Source organism: Crocuta crocuta, unplaced genomic scaffold (assembly GCF_008692635.1).
Source record: "Crocuta crocuta isolate KB4526 unplaced genomic scaffold, BGI_CrCroc_1.0 scaffold276, whole genome shotgun sequence".
In the NCBI taxonomy this organism is placed as follows: domain Eukaryota; kingdom Metazoa; phylum Chordata; class Mammalia; order Carnivora; family Hyaenidae; genus Crocuta; species Crocuta crocuta.
In genome coordinates this window covers 929,879-949,834 of record NW_027531270.1, presented here as the reverse complement: position 1 = coordinate 949,834, position 19,956 = coordinate 929,879, and the positions used below count along the sequence as shown (strand labels likewise).

The 19,956-nt window shown below is 34.8% G+C and overlaps 1 protein-coding gene across 1 annotated transcript in view; it reads right to left on the bottom strand.

Annotated features, from left to right (window-relative positions):
- Window positions 1-19,674, bottom strand: part of PDE3A (phosphodiesterase 3A) — a 119,281-nt gene extending 99,607 nt beyond the window's left edge. Inside the window, exon 1 of the mRNA XM_077771161.1 lies at window positions 19,624-19,674. Within this exon, the coding sequence (XP_077627287.1) occupies window positions 19,624-19,671 (48 nt within the window). The 5' untranslated portion in view covers window positions 19,672-19,674. The remainder of the gene's footprint in view (window positions 1-19,623) is intronic.
- Between the last annotated feature and the right edge of the window lie 282 nt (window positions 19,675-19,956).

The following is a 19,956-nucleotide window of genomic DNA, read 5'->3' as shown; positions in this document are numbered from 1 at the left end:
AATTAACCTAATAAAATACTTAAGAAGTAAGCTGAACAAGTTTATCATAAATGCGATTTCTCTTACATTCTAGATTCCTTGTTTTTAAACATTTTTCAATTCATCTTCTCTAACTGATGCAACTTCTACTGAAAACTCTTATAGGATAAAAAATTTATTGATGCCTTTCATAAATAGGAGCTCTACAATTTGGTAAATATTGTTACCATGTATGATTAGTAGGATATCAATAAGATACTTTAATGGTCAGAAACTTAAAAAATTCTCATTTCTTCAAAATATGCTTTTCCTGAATATTGGCTGAAACTCCAGGTATCCTTCAAATCAAAGCAAGGCCACACCAGAGCCAAATCATGAAGTAGAATTAAATGAAAATTCTACATGCTCAGATTTCACACGCTTCTCCCCATTCACTCATTCACTAATTCAACATTTCTTGACCAACTTCTGAGTGGCAGTCACAATGGGAGATTAAAACAAGACATAATTCCTGAATATTAGAAGTTTTAGGCTGGTGTGAAGTTTTCCATAATGCTCTATGACAAATGTATGATGGATAAAAATGTGCTATGAGAGAATGGTTAATGCTTAAATAAAGCATTGGTACCCAATGTTTCACTGCACTGAAGAATGATTTCAAGACAAAAATGGTAGGGGAGCATTTATTACGGGCAGAGAAAAGACATTTAAAAAAGCATGAAGGGTGAAATAACACAATGCCAAGGAACAGGAAACCTGATCTATATTGGGGAGAGAAGATGTTAGTAGAAAGCTAGGAGTCAATATCAGGCCTTATGTCCTTTTCCCTAGAGTTAACTAGAGGAACACAATCAAGTTTAGGTTTTAGAACAAGCATTTTTGATGTGAGTGTAGAAATAGGTTTAAAGGGCATTAGGGGCCCTTAAACATGTGCAGTTGTTCATACTGTACACTGCACAACTCAGGGGAGGGGTATGTGCCTCAATCATGGAGATTACACAATGAATGACTCTTCTTGGAGTTGTGCAATTTATTGTCTCAGTGCCTTATAACGGGGGAAGAGAAATCAGTATCTGTTGTCACCATTGTGCCCTGTCTTTTCAGTTACAGTATTCAGTACCTTTGTTTCTTGGCCCTTATACTCTCCCTCATCAAACATTCTCATTATGCTTAATTCATACTTATTAATAAATGACTCATATCAATACAAAATGTAAACTTTCACAATATACCGATCAACAAGCAAGGAGTAGTAAAGAAATATGTCTCTAACTTCAGAATGTCAGACAGGAGTGAGACAAAGATTAGCTTAGGTACGGAAATCCATTCACCATCCACTACAACTCCTTTAAGTCAATGGCAGAATACATAGGTACTCTTCACATCACCTGGGAAACTTCTTAAAAAGAAAGTTGCCTAGCTCCATCTAAAACCTTGTCAATCAGTCTCTGATAAACATCCTAGGTGTTTGGGATACTGCTAATCCCTGTAAACAACTGTTTTAAAGCTGCTCCCCAAGGAGAATTGACAATTGTACTCTATAAAGAATACAGCCTATATCTGAGTTTAAAACTTACGGTTTGCCCAGATTTGGAAATTTCCATCAAATGAATAATAACAGGACTCTTTTCTGAGGCACACTAACTTAGGAGGTTGAGATTTTAGTATCTTGACTATTAATCACTGTTCAGAAACAATCAGGGACACTCATATGAAGTTAGCTCATCTACTCTAATAGAAACCATTCTACATCACAATCATTTAAACAACTTAATAGTCAGGGACGCTATTATCTTATTTTATTTCTAGGTCAATTTGAATAGCCAGAAATGCCCTCCATATATCCAAGCAAAATCTGACTGCTCTTGAGTTCTATCCATTTGTTCAAATAGCATCATGTAGGAGAGAGGGCAAGATGGCAGAGAAGTAAGGAGNTGCCCATCCCTGCCTGAGAGGTGCTCTCCTCCCTTTTTTTTTTTTCCTTTTTTTTCTTTTTTTCCTTTTTTTTTCTTTCTTTTTTCTTTTTTTCCCTTTTTTANGGACACTTGTGGGGATGAGCACTGAGTGTTATGTGGAAGCTAATTTGACAATAAACTATTTGGGAAAAAAAAAGTAATTGAAACTCAGAATTCAATTAAAGAAAAATAAAAAATCTCAGTAAGCACACACACACACACACAAAACAAATAGCATCTTGTAGGACTACAAAGAGAAAAAAAATTCTCACTCCCCTTCAGTATCCTAATACTTCTGATGACTCAGGAAAGCACTTTTTCTTCCACACTGTCTACACATGGTGATCTTCTATGTATGTTAATCAGCTTTTCAATACCCTTCCTGAAATCTGGGATTGTGGACTCAATGCAACCCTGCAGGGGTCATGTGGCCAGTGCAGATTTTATTAGATGAATCCCTCTCTGTATGCCATTCCTAACCACTGGTAATAGAGCCCAAATACAGCCCATGTCAGAAAAGCCATGATTTGGGCTTGAAGTTAACCCAGACCTTTAAGCCTTATTTTCTATTTCTTCACTTGTTTATAAAAATCTGCGGGCACTTTCCATACCAGATATTTATTAAAAACTTAAGTGCAAAATTTTGTTTCCTCCTCTTAATTTTAATTTTATTGGTTCAGAATTTTAGCTGGAGTTTAATGAAAATATACTCTGCCGTTCACATATAAGCTTTATATCCTATTTTTAATATCAGAATATAAGTGTATATTTTTGTCTATATTAGTCATCAATAAAAATGTTAAATAGGATGGTATCTTAAGGAGTTTTACAATTCTTATTTTATTCTTTGATTCTGCTCTGCAAAACCTATTCACTATGTATGCAAATGTGACACTCTTGTAAGGTTTGGAAGAGATGAATATACTATTGGTAACTAACTCCCACATAAATAATACACTTTTAAAATAAAAATATATAAAACATCTTTGTCTTTTAAGCTGTTAAAATAACCATCCAATATTTATGTATAATCTATAGAAAGTAACACTTTCTGAAGATATTACAGGGATAGATAATAACATCCATTTCCAATTTTACATAGAGTCGGTTTTAAGAAGTTGATCTGATGACCCATTTTCTAAAATATGATTTAGGGGTACCTGGGTGGTTCCATTGGTTGAGTGTCTGACTTCAGCTCAGGTCATGATCTCATGGTTCATGAGTTTGAGTCCCATGTTGGGCTCTATGCTGACAGCTGAGTCTGGAGTCTGCTTCTGATTCTGATTCTCTCTCTCTCTCTCTCTCTCTGTAGCTCTCTCTCTCTGCCCCTCCCCTGCTCATGCTCTGTTTCTGCCTCTCACAAAAGTAAAATAAACATCAAAAAATTTAAAAAAAGATTTAAAAGAATTTTAGGTCCAGTTAACAAAGCTAATGTATTGGAAGATTATATTTAATATTAATAAAATTTCTTATATCCTTAATATCTCCTAAGAGATTATTTTAATATGGGGCATGCTTATGACTACACTCATAATTTATGTTAACCTCTTTCTGGATATGAATTAATGCATTTATCAATATGTTGGTCATATACCACCAGCTCATTCCAAATGGTGTTGAAATAGATTATTATTTGTATACATATTTAGTAATGTATTCTGCTTACATACAAAAAAACCCCTATATCTTGTTTATCTCCTTGAAAAACTAATTTTTCTATATTCCTTTCCATATTCTTTAATTCTTTTCCATACCCTCTAATTTTTTCCATATTCTATACATTCCCATTGTCAAGTATAGTGAAATAAATTTAACTAATTACATATCTTTTAATGAGAAAAATGTACACAACTGGTGAGCATATGGTTTTTGTACATTATTCACTACACTTTGCTGCATGTTTGAATAATACAAGAAAAGGGAGGAAGTCTTCAACTATTTGATATTTAATGTAACATAGCATCTCCTATATGCTATCTATGCACTTAATATGGATAATACGCTGTTCATTCTGGGAAAATTGTTTATTTCCTATACTGCATCTCCCAATGAAAACTTTCATGACCACTAGTGCATAAAATGATGAAAACAGAACTTCTCAGAAACATTTATAAGTCAGACATTACATTACTTATATTCCCATTTTTCTTTATTAGTATTTGGTAAATATTTACTTCAGGTAAAAATAGTTAATATTTTAAAGTAGCTATTAATGTCCATAAAACACTCAGAAGAACGCTTAACAATAAGTGAGAGTTGTCATTTTTATTAAAAGTAAATCAAGGGATGCCTGAGTGGCTCAGTAGGTGAAGCATCTGACTCTTGATTTTGGCTCAGTCCCCACATCAGGCCCCATCCCATGCCTTGGCATGGAATCTGTTTGAGATTCTCTCTCCCTCTCTCTCTGCCCCTTCTCTTGCTTGTAGGTGGGCGTGAGCATGCACTGTCCCCGATTCTTAAAAAGGATAGTAAATCGAAATGCTTTTCCATAAATTCTGTAAGAATTTATCAAGAGGAGGGGCGCCTGGGTGGCTTAGTCATTTAAGCGTCCGACTTTCGCTTAGGTCATGATCTCGCGGTTTGTGGGTTCGAGCCCTGCGTCGGGCTCTGTGCTGACTGCCAGCTCAGAGCCTGGAGACTGTTTCAGAGTCTGTGACTCCCTCTCTCTCTGGCCCTCCCCTGCTCACACTGTCTCTCTCTCCCTCTCTCCTGGAAATAAATAAAACATTAAAAAAATTTTTTTAAAAAGAATTTATTAAGAGGAAATAACATCCTTAATAAAATGAAATGTTTCCCTTTCATGTAGAGGCACAGAAACTAGTTGAATTCTAATGGAATACATTATGTAATCTTAGTGATGCACTTGAACACATAATGTTAAAGAAAATACTACTATTTCTCTTCTCAAGCTTGCACTGATTTAGTGGCAATGCACATTACAATAATGATGATTAAAAAAAATAAATGCTTTTTAAGGAAATTTTAGTTTGGTATGATTATTTATCATGTGAAGTTAAAATAATGCACTTTCCTCTCCTGTCTTTTTCCATAAACAAAAGCCACAGTGCCAAGATAAAAACATAAGAAAGAGTAAAATTATATATTTTTCTTCTTTTTGAACAGAAATAGCAATGCCAAGTTCAGTTTGTTCCACTGGTTTTAAGCCAAATAAGTAACAAAAAAATAATGAAAAGCCTGGTCGTATCATGTGTCACAAGATTCTATTAAAGTCCTTATGTAAATTTCAGATCTCTGCGCTGCATGAGACACGGCCACTCCTGTGCTCAAAAAGTCCATGTCATGAGAACAAAGGAAGTGGGGGGAAGGGAGGGAGAGGTCACAGGGGCCTGGAGAATCAGAGGAACTGTTCCAATATGGAAAAGTACATATTTAAATTCTATCTTCTCCTTAATTAATATCAATACCACTTTCCCTCAGATCACAATGTCAGTTTACATTTCAAGTAATCAAATACCATTCTACAGTATGGCATCAGAGACAGTAAAATGAGGGAATCTCAACTTACCTGTAAGCTTTGAAAGAAGAGAAATCGGAAGGCAAAGGAATAGCATAAATAAAAGGCTTTCTGGCCTTATTATTTTACGCTTTAGAAATGATCTCAATAAATCCTAGGGGGTTGCTCTATTTTATTGTGGATTAATAGAAATTTCTTTAAAACACACTGGTTCAACAAAACTGACTAAATTAAACTCTAAGTTATTAAATTCCAACATGTTTCCATTTATCTTAGAAATATTCATTAAGAATCTACTGTTTAGGGTATGGAGTTGCCATAATCAGCATAAAATAAAACTGATTGCTGGGATGATACTATAGTACTTACCAAACCTTATTTAAAGTCATGCTGTATTTCTACATCAAAATGAAAACAGGGGCACCTGCACGGCTCAGTCGGTTGAGCATCTGACTTTGCCTTGGGTTATGATCTCACAGTTTGTGAGCTTGGGCCCCGTGTCGGGCTCTGTGCTGACTGCCAGCTCAGAGCCTGGAGGCTGTTTCAGATTCTTTGTCTCCCTCTCTCTCTAACCTTTCCCTGCTCACACTGTCTGTCTGTCTTTCTCTCTCTCTCTCTCTCAGAAATAAATAAAACATTAAAAAATTAAAAACAAAATGAAAACAAAATTACACTAGGATTAGTTTTCACAAGTTTGACTTGGTGCATTGGAATATTTTTTAAGAACCATAGAGGCATAAAAACACAACAAATGTGTATTACACTGAGACATTCGTCAAGTACCAAAGAAATGTCAATAAGTTATTGATGTGAGTCACTATAATCCTGACTAGTAAAAATGGGTTTAAGACATGCGAACCCCATCCCCCCCACTGCCCCAAATCATGATGCCCAGGATCCAAGAAAGGGCTTTTATGCCATGTTTTATGCATGTTAACCTTCTCAACATGGCTGCAATTGTCATGTCCTTACCTCACTTCATGAAATGACCTATCCTCTATTGACTAATACTTTTTTCCCTTGGGTCTCTTTTGCATCAATTTTGATAGACAACTTCTTTCCATTCTTTTGATTTCAATCCTTGGAAAACTAGAGCTTTAAATCTGTTTGTACTTCTTTATCTTCCTACTGATCACATTAACTTTTGAAATTTCCATTCCATCTGTTTGTCTCACCCACAATCTCCTTCTGAAAGTTTTTCTCCTAAACTTTTTTTTTAATTGCTCATTTAAGTGTGTATCACTGATGGTATGTAAACAACTTTCTGTACAGTTGGGGTTAAAATGATTTGAAAAGAAAACAGCATGGTTACAAAATTCTAAAATGGAAATAGTTGTAGAGATCCAAGTGTGAACTGTCACCCAGAAATATTTAACCATACAGCCAGAGAATTCAGCAAGCAAACTATTTTGATTCAAGTTTGATAACCTGCAGATTACCAATGAGAACAAGCTTTAACTAGTAACATGAAGAGTTTCCTGGAAATGGGTCATTGCACAAGGCATCACCACAAAAACAAACACAAAAAATGAAAAAAACAAAAAAAACAAAAAAAACCCCTCAAGGTTGATCTGGAAAATCAACCTTGACAAGAAGCTTCATTTTTTTGTGAAGTTTGAGAAATTTCAGTTCACTAATATCTCTAATGTTGTGCCAGGATTTTGCCTTGTAATTATTAGTCTCAGTTCCTTAGATTTACTTAATTTTACACAATGGCTGCATTCTACACAAAATGGGACAATCACTTAAATTGAGAACAGAACTGCTAAGCAACCTTCCTTCTCCAATGTAAAATGTTATTTAAAAAATCAGTAGCTTTGATGACAATACAAAATGATGTGGGGGAAGCTCTTAAATAAGCTTTTAGTTCATCCCCTAGGAAGGAAGCAAAGAAAAATTCCTATACATGAGTAAGTGTGTTATGTTTTAGAAATGCGTATTTTTGCCTATAACCTAGATTTTCATTACCAAGAAATTAAATAAAATACTGTCTCCAAATGTCTACCAATTATACAAAGAAGATTCTAAAAAACCTGCATCTTGGTTTTTTTTTGTTGGTGTTGTTGTTAGTATACCTAAACAGATGTCCATGTTCATTTTAAAAGATCAAACATTTCTTGCAGCCACTTCTTATTTCTGTTGCTTTAATTCACCCTTCTAGTTAACTGGCTTTCTAATTCTCATATGACCTTCACTTCACCTCACCTTCACCGATTGCTCTACCTAATGGTTTGTTCAAGTCAATATATCCTAGCCTTGGATTTTTGTCTCCCATGAAAATCTAATGATGCTCAGCTCAATCTTTTTTCATCAGCTTTATCTATGAGTAAAAATTTTAAAAGTCAATCCCCAAAGCTTTCCTTGTAGAGGAAAGCTCCATAATGAATGAACAACAAGATCTTACTCTATGCCAGAGATTACATAAAATCACCCAGCATGCAATAAAAATTACTTCCCTCTGACAAGTATTTTAATGCAAAGACAAAACTAACAATTCTCCAGATAGCCTACCTTTCTTCTGTTTTTCCTACCAGTGGAAAGTATTAATATTGTTTCTATTTTCTTCAAAGCACACTTTTATACACTTACTACATTTGACTGTTGCTTAAGCTATTTACAGCTCCTTTAGATAAACATGTGTCATCTCTGGCTGCTTATTTCATTTTTTTGTTGTGATCCATATAATGGACCACAAGCCTCTGATTGGGCAAATACAAGCATAAGGCAGTAGACAGGTCATGTGAATGTTGTTCACAGTCCCCAAATAAGAGGTTCACTCAATAATTATTAAGCAACAGTTCTACTGATCTATAAACATAGAGAGAGGAGAGCATAAATGCCACTGGCAATTTCCCCTTTTATTTCTGTGGACTTATTTAATTCCTGTTCATCAATCGATGCCTTTTTAAAGACCAGGGACCTTGATAAAGAGTGATTTACTCAAGGTCATCTATCAGTTCACCAGAAACACACGTTCTGTGCAATCACTGCATAGACAGAGCTGCGTTCTCTTTGAGGCTGTTCCTCTGAATCACCTGGATGCTTAAGTGTGTAAAGAGTGCATTTTCTCCTCCTAGTTTTCTAGGAATAATTCTACTGTGAGTAACTACCTTATAACAAAATGAACATGCTCTTTAAAATTGCTTAGTAGACTCAAAGATGGAACCTGAAAGCTCAAAATCTACACCTAAGAAGTATTTTCCTGTTTTCCTATATGAAATATCAACATTCATTAGTAGATATTTATTTATTATCTTTATGTGTATAGCAAAGATATTATGCTGTAATCCCAGTGGTTCTCAACCAGAGGCAATTTTGCCTCCCAGGGGGCACTTGACCATGTCTGGTCACAGGTTTCATTAAAATATGAATAGTGGGTAGCCTCTTCTAGGGAGTTTGCTACTGGCTTTTACTAGGGAGAGACCAGAGATGCTGGAGAAGTAATAAACCCCTGGGTTCAACTGTTAAAGAGAAACACCATTTCCCTTTCTCTGAACGAAGATAAAGAGAAACATCTATGTGTACTCTTTGGATGTAAACATCAGGACAAATTTTTAAGACTGTAGCTTACATTTGTCAATGTAAATTAAAGACATAACAGTAAAATAAAACTAGATAAAAGCAATTTCACAGAATGTGGGGGAGAGATTGTCCAAAAGTTTAAAGATCTGAATAATGGCTAAAATTTAAGACACTTAGAGAAGGATTTAATGGACAGTTTTGTTTTCTAGATGTACCAAAAAGTTCTGATTTGACAAAAACAAGTATAAGGCAGTGTACATGTCATGTAGATGATGTCTATAACCCCCAAGTAAGAGGGGTCATTCATTAAGTATTAAACAATCAGGTCCTGTCATGCTGCTATTGTATGAGACGACGAGGCCATTCCTAAAACGCATAGGGCCCAGGCAAATATTTGGCATTTTGGCCCATATAAACAAAACTCAAATTTTACAACATGACAACCAAAAAACTTCCTTTGGAGAGTTGCCAAAAAACGATAATAATTATTAGATAAATACATGGTATGGCAATGAGAAAGAATGAAATCTGGCCACGTGTAGCAACATGGATGGAACTTGAGGGTGTTATGCTGAGCGAAATAAGTCAGGCAGAGAAGGACAAATATCATATGTTTGCACGTATAGGAGGATTAGGAGGAATTTAACAGAGGACCATGGGGAAGAAGAAGGGGAAAAATAGTTGGGGAGAGGGAGGGAGGCAAACCATGGGAGACTCTTGAATGCTGAGAACAAACTGAGGGCTGATCACGGTGAGGGGGTAAGGGTGGTGATGGGCATGGAGGAGGGCACTTGTGGGGATGAGCACTGGGTATAATATGGAAACCAACTTGACTATAAACTTTTTTTAAAAAAAGATAAGTACATGGTAAAGTAAAGAAGGAGAAGGAAGTACTAGTGAAAAACACTACGCCTGCAGAAAAAGTAACACTGAGTGAAGCTAGCTTCACTTAGGGTATGAATTATTCCTTGGTAATTCATCAGGAGTTTGGGCAATGTAATAATGAACTCTCAATCTGCTCACATTAATCCTTTGGAAAAAATTCCTGAAAAATCTGGATGGTTGTTTTGCTAAATTCATTAAAAGGAATTAACTTTAATAAATTTATATGGCATTATTCCAGGTAAGACTGGACAGCATTTAAATTACTCTCTTAACAAAAGCAAATTATTTAATCTAGAAAAGAATTGTTTTGCCCTGAATTAGATTCCTAGGATGGAAATGCTTAGGTTTATCAACCTGAATAGCTGTCATTAACATATCATTCTCTTGAACACCTGACTGGACAGGATACTCAAATATAATAACTTGCCATCAAAATCCATCCTTAAGACTTAAAATGTTACTGCAAAAGCTAATTTATCTATGTACGTGCTTCTTATATTAGAAGTTTCATTGTTTGGAGTTTCTTATAGGTGAGAGACACTTAAAGCCATGCTACTAAATGAGACACAGATAATTTATTTTCTTACTTTTAATACTTATTTTTAAAATTTTTATTCAGTTTAAACTAAAAACCAAAACCAGTTCGCCCATTTCTATCTCCTACCCTCTACCTCTTGCAACCCACAACCCATTCTCTGTATGTAATAATTCCTTTTTTAAGATTTCACATTGAAGACAGACCATATAGTATTGTCTTTCTCTGTCTTATTTCACATAGATAATGCCCTAGAGGTCCATTCACATTGTCGCAAATCCTAAGATTCTGTTCTTCTTTCTGGCTGAATAATATTCCACAAGTATGTGGGGGTATGTGTCCATAATACATATAATAATTTCTTTATCCATTCCCCTATCAATGTACACTTAGGTTGTTTCCATGTCTTGGCCATTGTAAACAGTGTTACAGTGAAGGTGGCATGCAGTTATCTTTTCAAATTGGCATTTAAGTTTCTTTGGAAAAATACCCAGAGGTGGAATTGCTGAATCATATGGCAGTATTATTTTTAATTTTTTGAGGAAACCCTCTACTGTTCTCCACAGTGGTGCACCAATTTACATTCTTAACAACAATGGATAAGAGTTCTCTTTACCCCACATGCTCACCAACACTTTGGTATTTCTCATCTTTTTGATAATATTTATTCTGACAGGTGTGAAGTGATAACTTGTGGTTTTGATGTGCATTTCTCTTATGATTAATGATGTTGAGCATCCCTGTTGGCCATCTGTATACCTTCTTCGGAAACATGTCTATTCAGATACTCTGCCCATTTTTTTAAATGAAATTACAATTTTGCTATTGAGTTGTAGGAGTTCTGTATGTGTTTTGGATATCAACCCTTTGTCAGATATATGACCTAATGATTATTTTTTCTTAATCAGTGGGTTGCTTTTTCATTTTGTTGGCACTTAGAAGATCTTCAGTTTGATGTTAACTTTTGCTTTTGTTGCTTTTGCTTTGGGTGTCAGATTAAAAAAAATACTGCCAATACCAATGTCGAGGTACTTACTGCCTCTGTTCTTAACTAGGAGTTTTATGGTTTCAGGTCTTATATTCAGATTCCACCCATTTATTTTTTTGTGGATGGTGTAAGACAGTAATGCAGTGTCATTCTTTTGCTTGTGGCTATCCAATTTTCCCAACATCATTTATTAAAGAGAGGCTTTAACAATTTAATAATCTTTCACCCACTGTATATTGTTGGCTCTTTTGCCATAAATTGACCATACATATAGGTTTATTTCTGGGCTCTCCATTCTGTTTCATTGACCCATATCTCTGTTTTTATGCCAAACCATACTGATTTAATTACAGTAGGTTCAGGAGTTTTGTAATACAGTTTGAAATCACGGAGCATGATGCCTCCAACTTTGTCCTTTCTCAAGATTGCTTTGGCTATTTAGTTGTTGGTGTGTTGGGGTGTGTGTGTGTGTGTGTGTGTGTGTGTGTGTGTGTGTGTGTGTTGTTCCATGAAAATTTTAGGATTATTCTAATTCTGGGAGAATGCCATTAGAATTTTGATATGGACTACACTGAATCTGTAGATTGGTTTGGGCAGTATGAATATTTTAACAATATTAATTCTTTGAACCCATGAGCACAGACTATCTTTTCATTTATTTATGTCTTTAATTTCTTTCATTAATGCCTTATAGTTTTCAATAGACAAGTCTTTTGCTTCCTTTATTAAATTAATTCTTAGGTATTTTATCTTTTTAAATGTTTTTTTAATGTTTTATTTATTTTTGAGAGAGAGAGAGAGAACAGGGGAGGGTCAGAGAGAGAGGGAGGCACAGAATCCAAAGCAGGCTCCAGGCTCTGAGCGGTCAGCACAGAGCCCGATGCGGAGCTCAAACCCACGAATCTTAACCGACGGAGCCACCCAGATGTCCCCTATTTTATCCTTTTTGATACAATTTTAAGTGAGATTGTTTTCTTAATTTCTCTTTCTGGTAGTTCATTATTAGCGTGAAGAAACTTAACAGATTTTTGTGTGTTAAGTTTGTATCCTGCAACTTTACTGAAGCCACTTATTAGTTCTAACAGTTTTTAATGGAGTCTTCAAGGTTTTCCATATGTAATATCAAGACATCTGCAAATAGTTGACAATTTTAGTTCTTCTTTTCAAATTGGACGCCTTGGGTGTTTTTGTCGTTGTTTTGTTTCATTTTTTCTTTCCTTTTGCCTCATCACTCTGGCTAAGATTTCCAATACTATGTTGGATAAAGTTGGTTAAGAGTGAACATCTATTCCTGATCTTACAAGAAAAGTCTTCATTTTTTCACTGTTGAATATGATATTAGCTATGGGCTTGTCATGTATGGCCTTTAATTAAGATACATTCCTTCTATATGTACTTTGTTGGGAGTTTTAATCATAAATGGCTGCTGAATTCTATCACTTTATCTATACATACTGAGATGACTATATGATTTTTATCCTTCACCTTGTTAATATGATATATCACATTGATGGATTTGTGAATGTTGGACCATCATTGCATCCCTAGAATAAATTCCATTTAATTACAGTGGATGATCCTTTTAATGTATTGTTAATTTTGATTTTCTAATATAGTGTTAAGAATTTTCACATCTATGTTCATTAGATCTATTGCCCTGTGGTTTTCTTTTTGTGTGTCATCCTTGTCTGATTTTGGTATCAGGATAATGCAGAGCTCAAAAAATTTGTTTGAAAGAGTTTCTCCTCTTTTATCTTTTTAAAAGAGTTTAAGAAGGAATCTTATTAATTCTTGCTTGAATATTTGGTAGAATTCACCAGTGAAACCATCTGGTCTTAGACTTTTGATTGTTGGAACTTTTTGATTACTGACTCAATCTCCCTACTAGTCATTGGTCCATTCAGATTTTCTATTTCATCATGATTCAGCCTTGGTAGGTTGTATGCTTACAGGAATGTATCCATTCCTTTTGGGCTGTCCAATTACTGGCATATAATTGCTCATATTAGTCTCTTACGGTCCTTTGTATTTCTGTGGTATTGGTTATAAAATCAGAGTTATTTATTTGTGTCCTCTCTCTTTTCTTGGTGAGTCTAATTAAAGGTTTATCAATTTTATCTTTTCAAAAAACCAGCTTTTAATTTTCTTTTTAGTCTCTATTTCATTTATTTATTCTCTAATCTCTGTCATTTCCTTCCTTCTACTATCCTTGGGGTTCATTTCTTTTTCTTTAGTTCCTTGAGATATAAAGTTAGATTGTTTGAGACTTTTCTTGTTTCTTGAGGTAGACTATCTTTATGAACTTTCCTCTTACATGATTGTTTGAGACTTTCCTTGTTTTTTGACGTAGACTCTATCTTTATGAATTTTCCTCTTAAAACTACTTCTGCTGTACCCATAAATTTTGGTATGTTACATATCCATTTTTGTTTCATTTTTAAGCATACCAATAGCTTAGTGTATATGATAACTTATTTTTCCATCAGAATATTCAGCTGTGTTCTTCTAGTATACATACAGTACTTCACTCATTTAGGGACATACAAACCAGAATTTCATTGTCTACAAAACTAAGTAAATCATACAGAAAGGTTTTTCTTCAATAAGTAGTCTTAAGTCTATTTGATAAAGCCTGACTGGTACTCTTAAGTCATCAATAATATACTAAACAACTAAAGAACCTGCTAGTCTCTAACTATTGGTAAATAAAAGCCTGCTTGTTTCTAGTATATTAAATTCTTAGCAAGCTCAACAAATTCACAAATTGAAGTAATCTTTTCCCACAAGGCTCCTTGGAATCCACTCCTTGCATTTTTAACTTTTCCAAAGGAGAGCGATTTTCTATTGCCCTTCTTCACTTCCCACTGGAAAACTTTTCTTCAAGAATTTAAATAAAAATAAAAAACTAATTGCCTTCTGAGAATTTCAGCCCTGGCTTCATTTGGTATTACTGGGAATGCTGCCAGAGGAAAGAGTTCTGCATGTAGTTGGAAGTTAATCGTTTAGCATATTCCCTAATTTGGATGATCTACTATTCGAGAATATATACTTAAAAAACATGGCGGAGGAGGAAAAGAAGGAGGGGAAGGAGGAAGAGGGCTGGGGGAGTGGGGAGGAAGAGAAGAGGAGAAGGGAGGTTAGGAACAAGAGAAGAAGGGGAGGAGAGGGAGGGATAAGAGGCAGAGGGAGAGAAGGGGAAGAAGAAGAGGAAGGGGATGGAGAGGAAGAAAAGGGAGAGGGGGAAAGGGAGGAAGAGGAAGAAACTGTTAGAAAGCTGTGAGTGAGCTCATAAATTATGTCACAAAATTATTGCAATAAATCAATTCGAACTAAATTATTGCTGAGTCTGAAAAGTCATATGCAATTAAGTAGTACAATTAAGAATTAAATTTTTCCATATGATAAATATTTGAAGGGTACACTTTCTTATTATCTGTAATAGTGCACACATGATACAATTTGGAGGCCCACATCAAATTTGAGAAAATCTTTTACTTAGTAATAAGCACATGGTGGGGGTTGGATCCAGGATAAGCTTGACTCTATCTTCATAATGATTAATGCTCTCAACACTTGCTGAGGGGCACCTGGGCAGTTCAGTCGGTTAAACATCTGTCTTCTGCTCAGGTCATGATCTCAGGGTTCACGAGTTGGAGCCCCACACATCAGACTCTATGCTGACAAACTGGAGCCTGGAGCCTGGTTCGGGTTCTGTGTCTCCCTCTCTGACTGCCCCTCCCCTGCTCACACACAAACTCTTTCTCAAAAAATAATAAAAATATATTAAAAAACACTAGCTGATTATTTTTTATCCTCTAGCTAAGACTGACTTTAGGTAAAACTGTATGCTTCCTGAAGACCAAAGCTGTTCAGTTCATTTTTGACCCTTTAAAAGGCTTAAAGAAAGTGCCTGAGTTTTTTTTTGAATCAACATTAAAGGGGTGAAAATTTGTCACATAGGCTGCCCACTCACAGAAAATGCCTCTGGTTTTACTAGGCATTTCTTGATTCTCAAACATCAAGCCAGTCCCCTTTTTTAGACACCCAAAACAAGTACATTCCACCTATTTTTCTGCCATTCAAGATGTCCCACTATTAGTCATCAATGTTTTGCACCCTTTGTCTACCAAGAAAATTAAAGTCATTAGGCTCACAGTATTTCTTTTACTTTGTACTATCTGTCTCTTTTTCTTACCCTTGTTCTGGTATAGTTGCCTCTACTTTCTTCCCAAAGCATCTTCATTTGTGCTTTTTGGTGACTCTATCCATAGCTCATTTGAAAACATGGTCAGTTTTCTGACTAAAATATGAATGGTGGGGTTTGGTGAGGGGACTGATGGCATGTAAAAAAGCACATAAACATGTGCCAAAAGGACCACTTTAGAAGAACATACACTTCTTTCCTGAACCACACCATTTTTTCAGTCCCTAAACAGGCCAGTGTCAAGAATTTTCAGTGTTTTCTTCTCTACACTGATTCTTTTTTTGTTGCTATTAATTACTGTTGAGACACACATCTCACTTTAGCATGAAAAGAAATTTCACTCACTTCTGCTACCATCTCTCTTCTAAAACAAAACCCTTCCAAGAGAATATTCTACTATCTTATACTATTCATTTAATTTCTATATTCTGCTTTCTATCACTTCTTGATTGAAACAGCATTCTCAAAGTTCACTACTGTCCTGCTAATCACTATATTGAAAGGCATTTCCTTTTTTTTTTTTTTTTGAAACTTTGTTTATTGTCTCAACCTTCTTTCTAGTGTAAATTGATAGTATGCTGCTTTCGATTCTGCATCATTTCTCTTTCAAATGGTCTCCTAGAAAGAATATGGGCATGCTTGAATTCTCTCCCCAGACTTCTCCCATCCGTTCCAATTAGCCTTTCCCAAGAATTAGTCTTTCTTCCATTTTTCCCTTTTAATATTCTTCCTCTGGTATCTATGTCTGATGTAGTTCAATTATCACATGTATGATTAGCATTCTCCATTGATTACAGAGCTCTAATCTGGTTACAGAGCACCAGAATGGTACTTCAAGTGGTTGTCTGAAATTTCCTTGTGGAATGGTCACTGTCAGTTCTCACTTAACATTGCAAACACCAAACATCATCTTCTCTGTCAATTGGGCTGTGTGATGGTGCTCATTTCTCAAGTACTGGATTTCAACATCTAGACCCATCTTACTTCTTCCTCATGTTTAATCAATAATGCATGACATTCTCTGAATAATTCCCTTGCTATAGTTCCTGCAACAGTCCCTAACCAATAAATGTTTACAAAGCAGTTGTAAAGAAAATTCATATATATCCAAACATGTCCTACTTTCTGCCAGTTCAGACTCTTACTCAAGCTTTTTCCTCTCCTCCCTTTGCACTTCTAAGACCTTATCCAGTGTTGAAAGTTCACGTCCGCTATCAGCTATAAGGCTTAGTTCTACTAGGGATAAATACTCTGTCCCACCTAAACCCCTTCACATTTTGTTTATATATTTACTTTTACACTTACCAGACTGCCTTATATGCAAATTATATATTAAAATATTGTTCTATTTCCAAATATAACTTGTGAGCTCTTTGAACACAGTAACTTTGTCAACTTAGTTTTTCCTGAGACATAGAACCGCCACAGTGTTTATACATAGCAAATATTTAAAAACTTACTGTCTCCAATTTAATGAAATTGAGATGGAGTTTGAGTATTAGTAAATTATCAAGAAATCTGTATTCAGATGCAGACTGCCAGAAATTCCTTTGAGATGGCTAAAAGGCTTTTGACATATTATCCCAAGAAATAATAGCAAGATAAGGGATCAATGATTTTAAACATAAATACAGTATCTTTCCCCCCAATAGTGAGCAATGAAAATTAGATAAGAAATTATTACCTAATACTTAATTTGTTTATCTGAAATCTCCAAAGAATAACATTTTATGTTATAGTTACTGTGTTCAGTTTGGAGTGTGTATTTTTGCTTTTCACCTTGACAATTGTTAGCTGAATTGATGCGTCAAAGGGAGACAAAGGAATACATATTTAGAATACTTATTTAGCTAGTTGAAAGGTCTAAGACTGACCTTCATGTTGATAATGGTAGTTCATGTAAGAATGTTCAAATACCTTTGCTTTTCAGAACCATCTCGAGCTTTCAAATATGATAAAACTTTATTTATAAAAATATTTTGTGTGTATGGAATTTTGAAGTTTCCTAGCTACATGCAGTGTCCGGAATTTAAAAATTTTTTCACTCTGAGTTCTTCATGTTTAAATTTAACACAAGCAATATTGTGCTTTTATGACTTTTTTTTTCTAATTTATAATAACAGAATGACCAATCCAAACCTGAAGATATATTCTATCCAATAGGTCATACAGGTTCCAAATGGCAAGACTTCATTCTTTTTTATCCCTGAGTAATATTTCAGTGTGTGTGTGTGTGTGTGTGTGTGTGTGTGTGTGTGTGTGTGTGTGTATGTGTGTATCATATTCTCTTTATCCATTCATCAGTCAATGAATGATATGGATGGAGCTAGAGAGTATTATGCTAAATGAAGTCAGAGAAAGAAAAATACTATATGATTTCATTCATATGTGGAATTTAAGAAACAAATAAGCAAAACGGGGAAAAAAGAGAAACAAACCAAGAAAGAGACTCTTAATGATAGAGAACAAACAGATGGTTACCAGTGGGGAAATGGGTAGGTATAGGAGTTGAATAGGTGATGGGGATTAGGGAGTACACTTGTTGTGAAGAGAACCAGGTGTTATATGGAAGTGCTATATCACTATATTGTACACTTGAAACTAATATTATACTGTATGTTAACAAAATGAAATTTAAATAAAACCCAAATTGGTCATATGAGAAGTAAATAATACAAATTTTAAACAAACGTATCACTACATTACTCTAAAGGGGCATGTCAGCATGAAGTCACTTGCCATGTTTTGAATGTCAAAATGTTTTTGGTGGAAATTATCAGAAACTGTTGAATTTCTTATTTGTGCTCATCTTTACTTTTTAATTGATTTGGAATCACAAAGCATTTACCACACAGTCGTCATTTCATTACCAATCTTGCAGCAAATTCGGATTTAAAACATTACAGATGTGTACAGATGGAGAGCTGACAGAGAAAATGGAGAAGGGGAAGTAAGAGTGAAGGAAAGCAGGGCATAAATTCTTTGGGGTAACTGATTTAATTGGCCTGGCTTATATTATTTACTAATCAAGTTGATAATGGACAAAAATAAAACCACAGCTATTAAAATCTCAGTAAAAACAACTGATTGACTGCATTTTATTTTCCCATGACCTAAATTAAATAGCTACCATGCCAACTTGATGACAGTGCAGGTCCACATCAGCTTTGTAAAACACTGGGGAGAATCTCACATTTCACAATGAACTTTCATATACAGTACTGCACATTCAACTTTCTTTTAGCCATATTTTTTAGTGGCAAATAGAAAGTGTGAGCAGGAAAGGTAAAAATTCTCCAGCCACTTAATTTTTTTTGGCCTGTCTACAGTCAGCTAAACACACAGGCTGCTAGGAGATAAATGATTTTCATATTTCTTCACAAAATACCCTAGGAGGAGAGAAAAGTTTCTTAGTATAAAACTTAGTCCTGATTCTGTCAGGCAAAGTAATTATGGAAGCAAAACAAATCCACATTGTCTAATTAGGTCATTAAAAAGCATAAATGCGTCATGGAAGCTTTTCCCCTTGCCTAAGACATAAAGTAAGACAATGAAAACAATCTGGTAATATAGAAAGGTTCAGAATTTGTTTCTTTTCAAAAATAATAGGTCCTTTCATCTTTCAATTTCCCTAAGACGAAGACAGTTAATTTAGAGACAAAATCTGTAATTAGTTCAGGGTTTACTTTGATTATGTTTCAAAATATTTAACCAAAAACAGGAAGATAGAGAAAGAAAGAAAATACATTGAAAAATTATCAAAGGAAGTGAATAAAAGCAAAAGAGTGGGTTGCTGATCAAAATGCATTGTGCAGAGACAAGATGAATATAAAATCTACATTCATATAAACACAACCAATCTGGGATACCAGAAAGCTCTCAGGAAGAATACACAGGCATCTGCCTTTGGGATTTGAAACCAGACTTTAATCACAGCTAACTTAAATAAAAACAAATGGCATGATTATTTGCCTCTTCCTCTCTCTACTTGTTATTTCTTGAGTTTTAGAAGATTTGTGGCTCAAAATGTTAAGAAATAAAATGCAAAAAAAAAAAAAAAAAAAAGGAAAACAAACTTACCTGCGATCCTCTTGGCCCTCGTTTGTGATCCCATTCTGAATGCCCCATGAGCTGTAACATAATATAATATTTACCGTAAATTCAATGATGCTTATTTTATACGGCAAAAATGTGTACTCTTTTTTCTAAAGGATAATTAAGTTTTCGAAATCTAAGTTTTAATAATGTATTATTAAATAGCTGTAATTAATAAATTAACATACCTAAAGTCATAATAATTTCTTTGATAGCTAGTATTTCAACTGGTAGTTGTCTGGAAAATATCTTAATATTACTGTGTGATAGAAAGAATCTGCTAATACATAGCTTTATGGTTCTTTGTCAGAGTGTCCT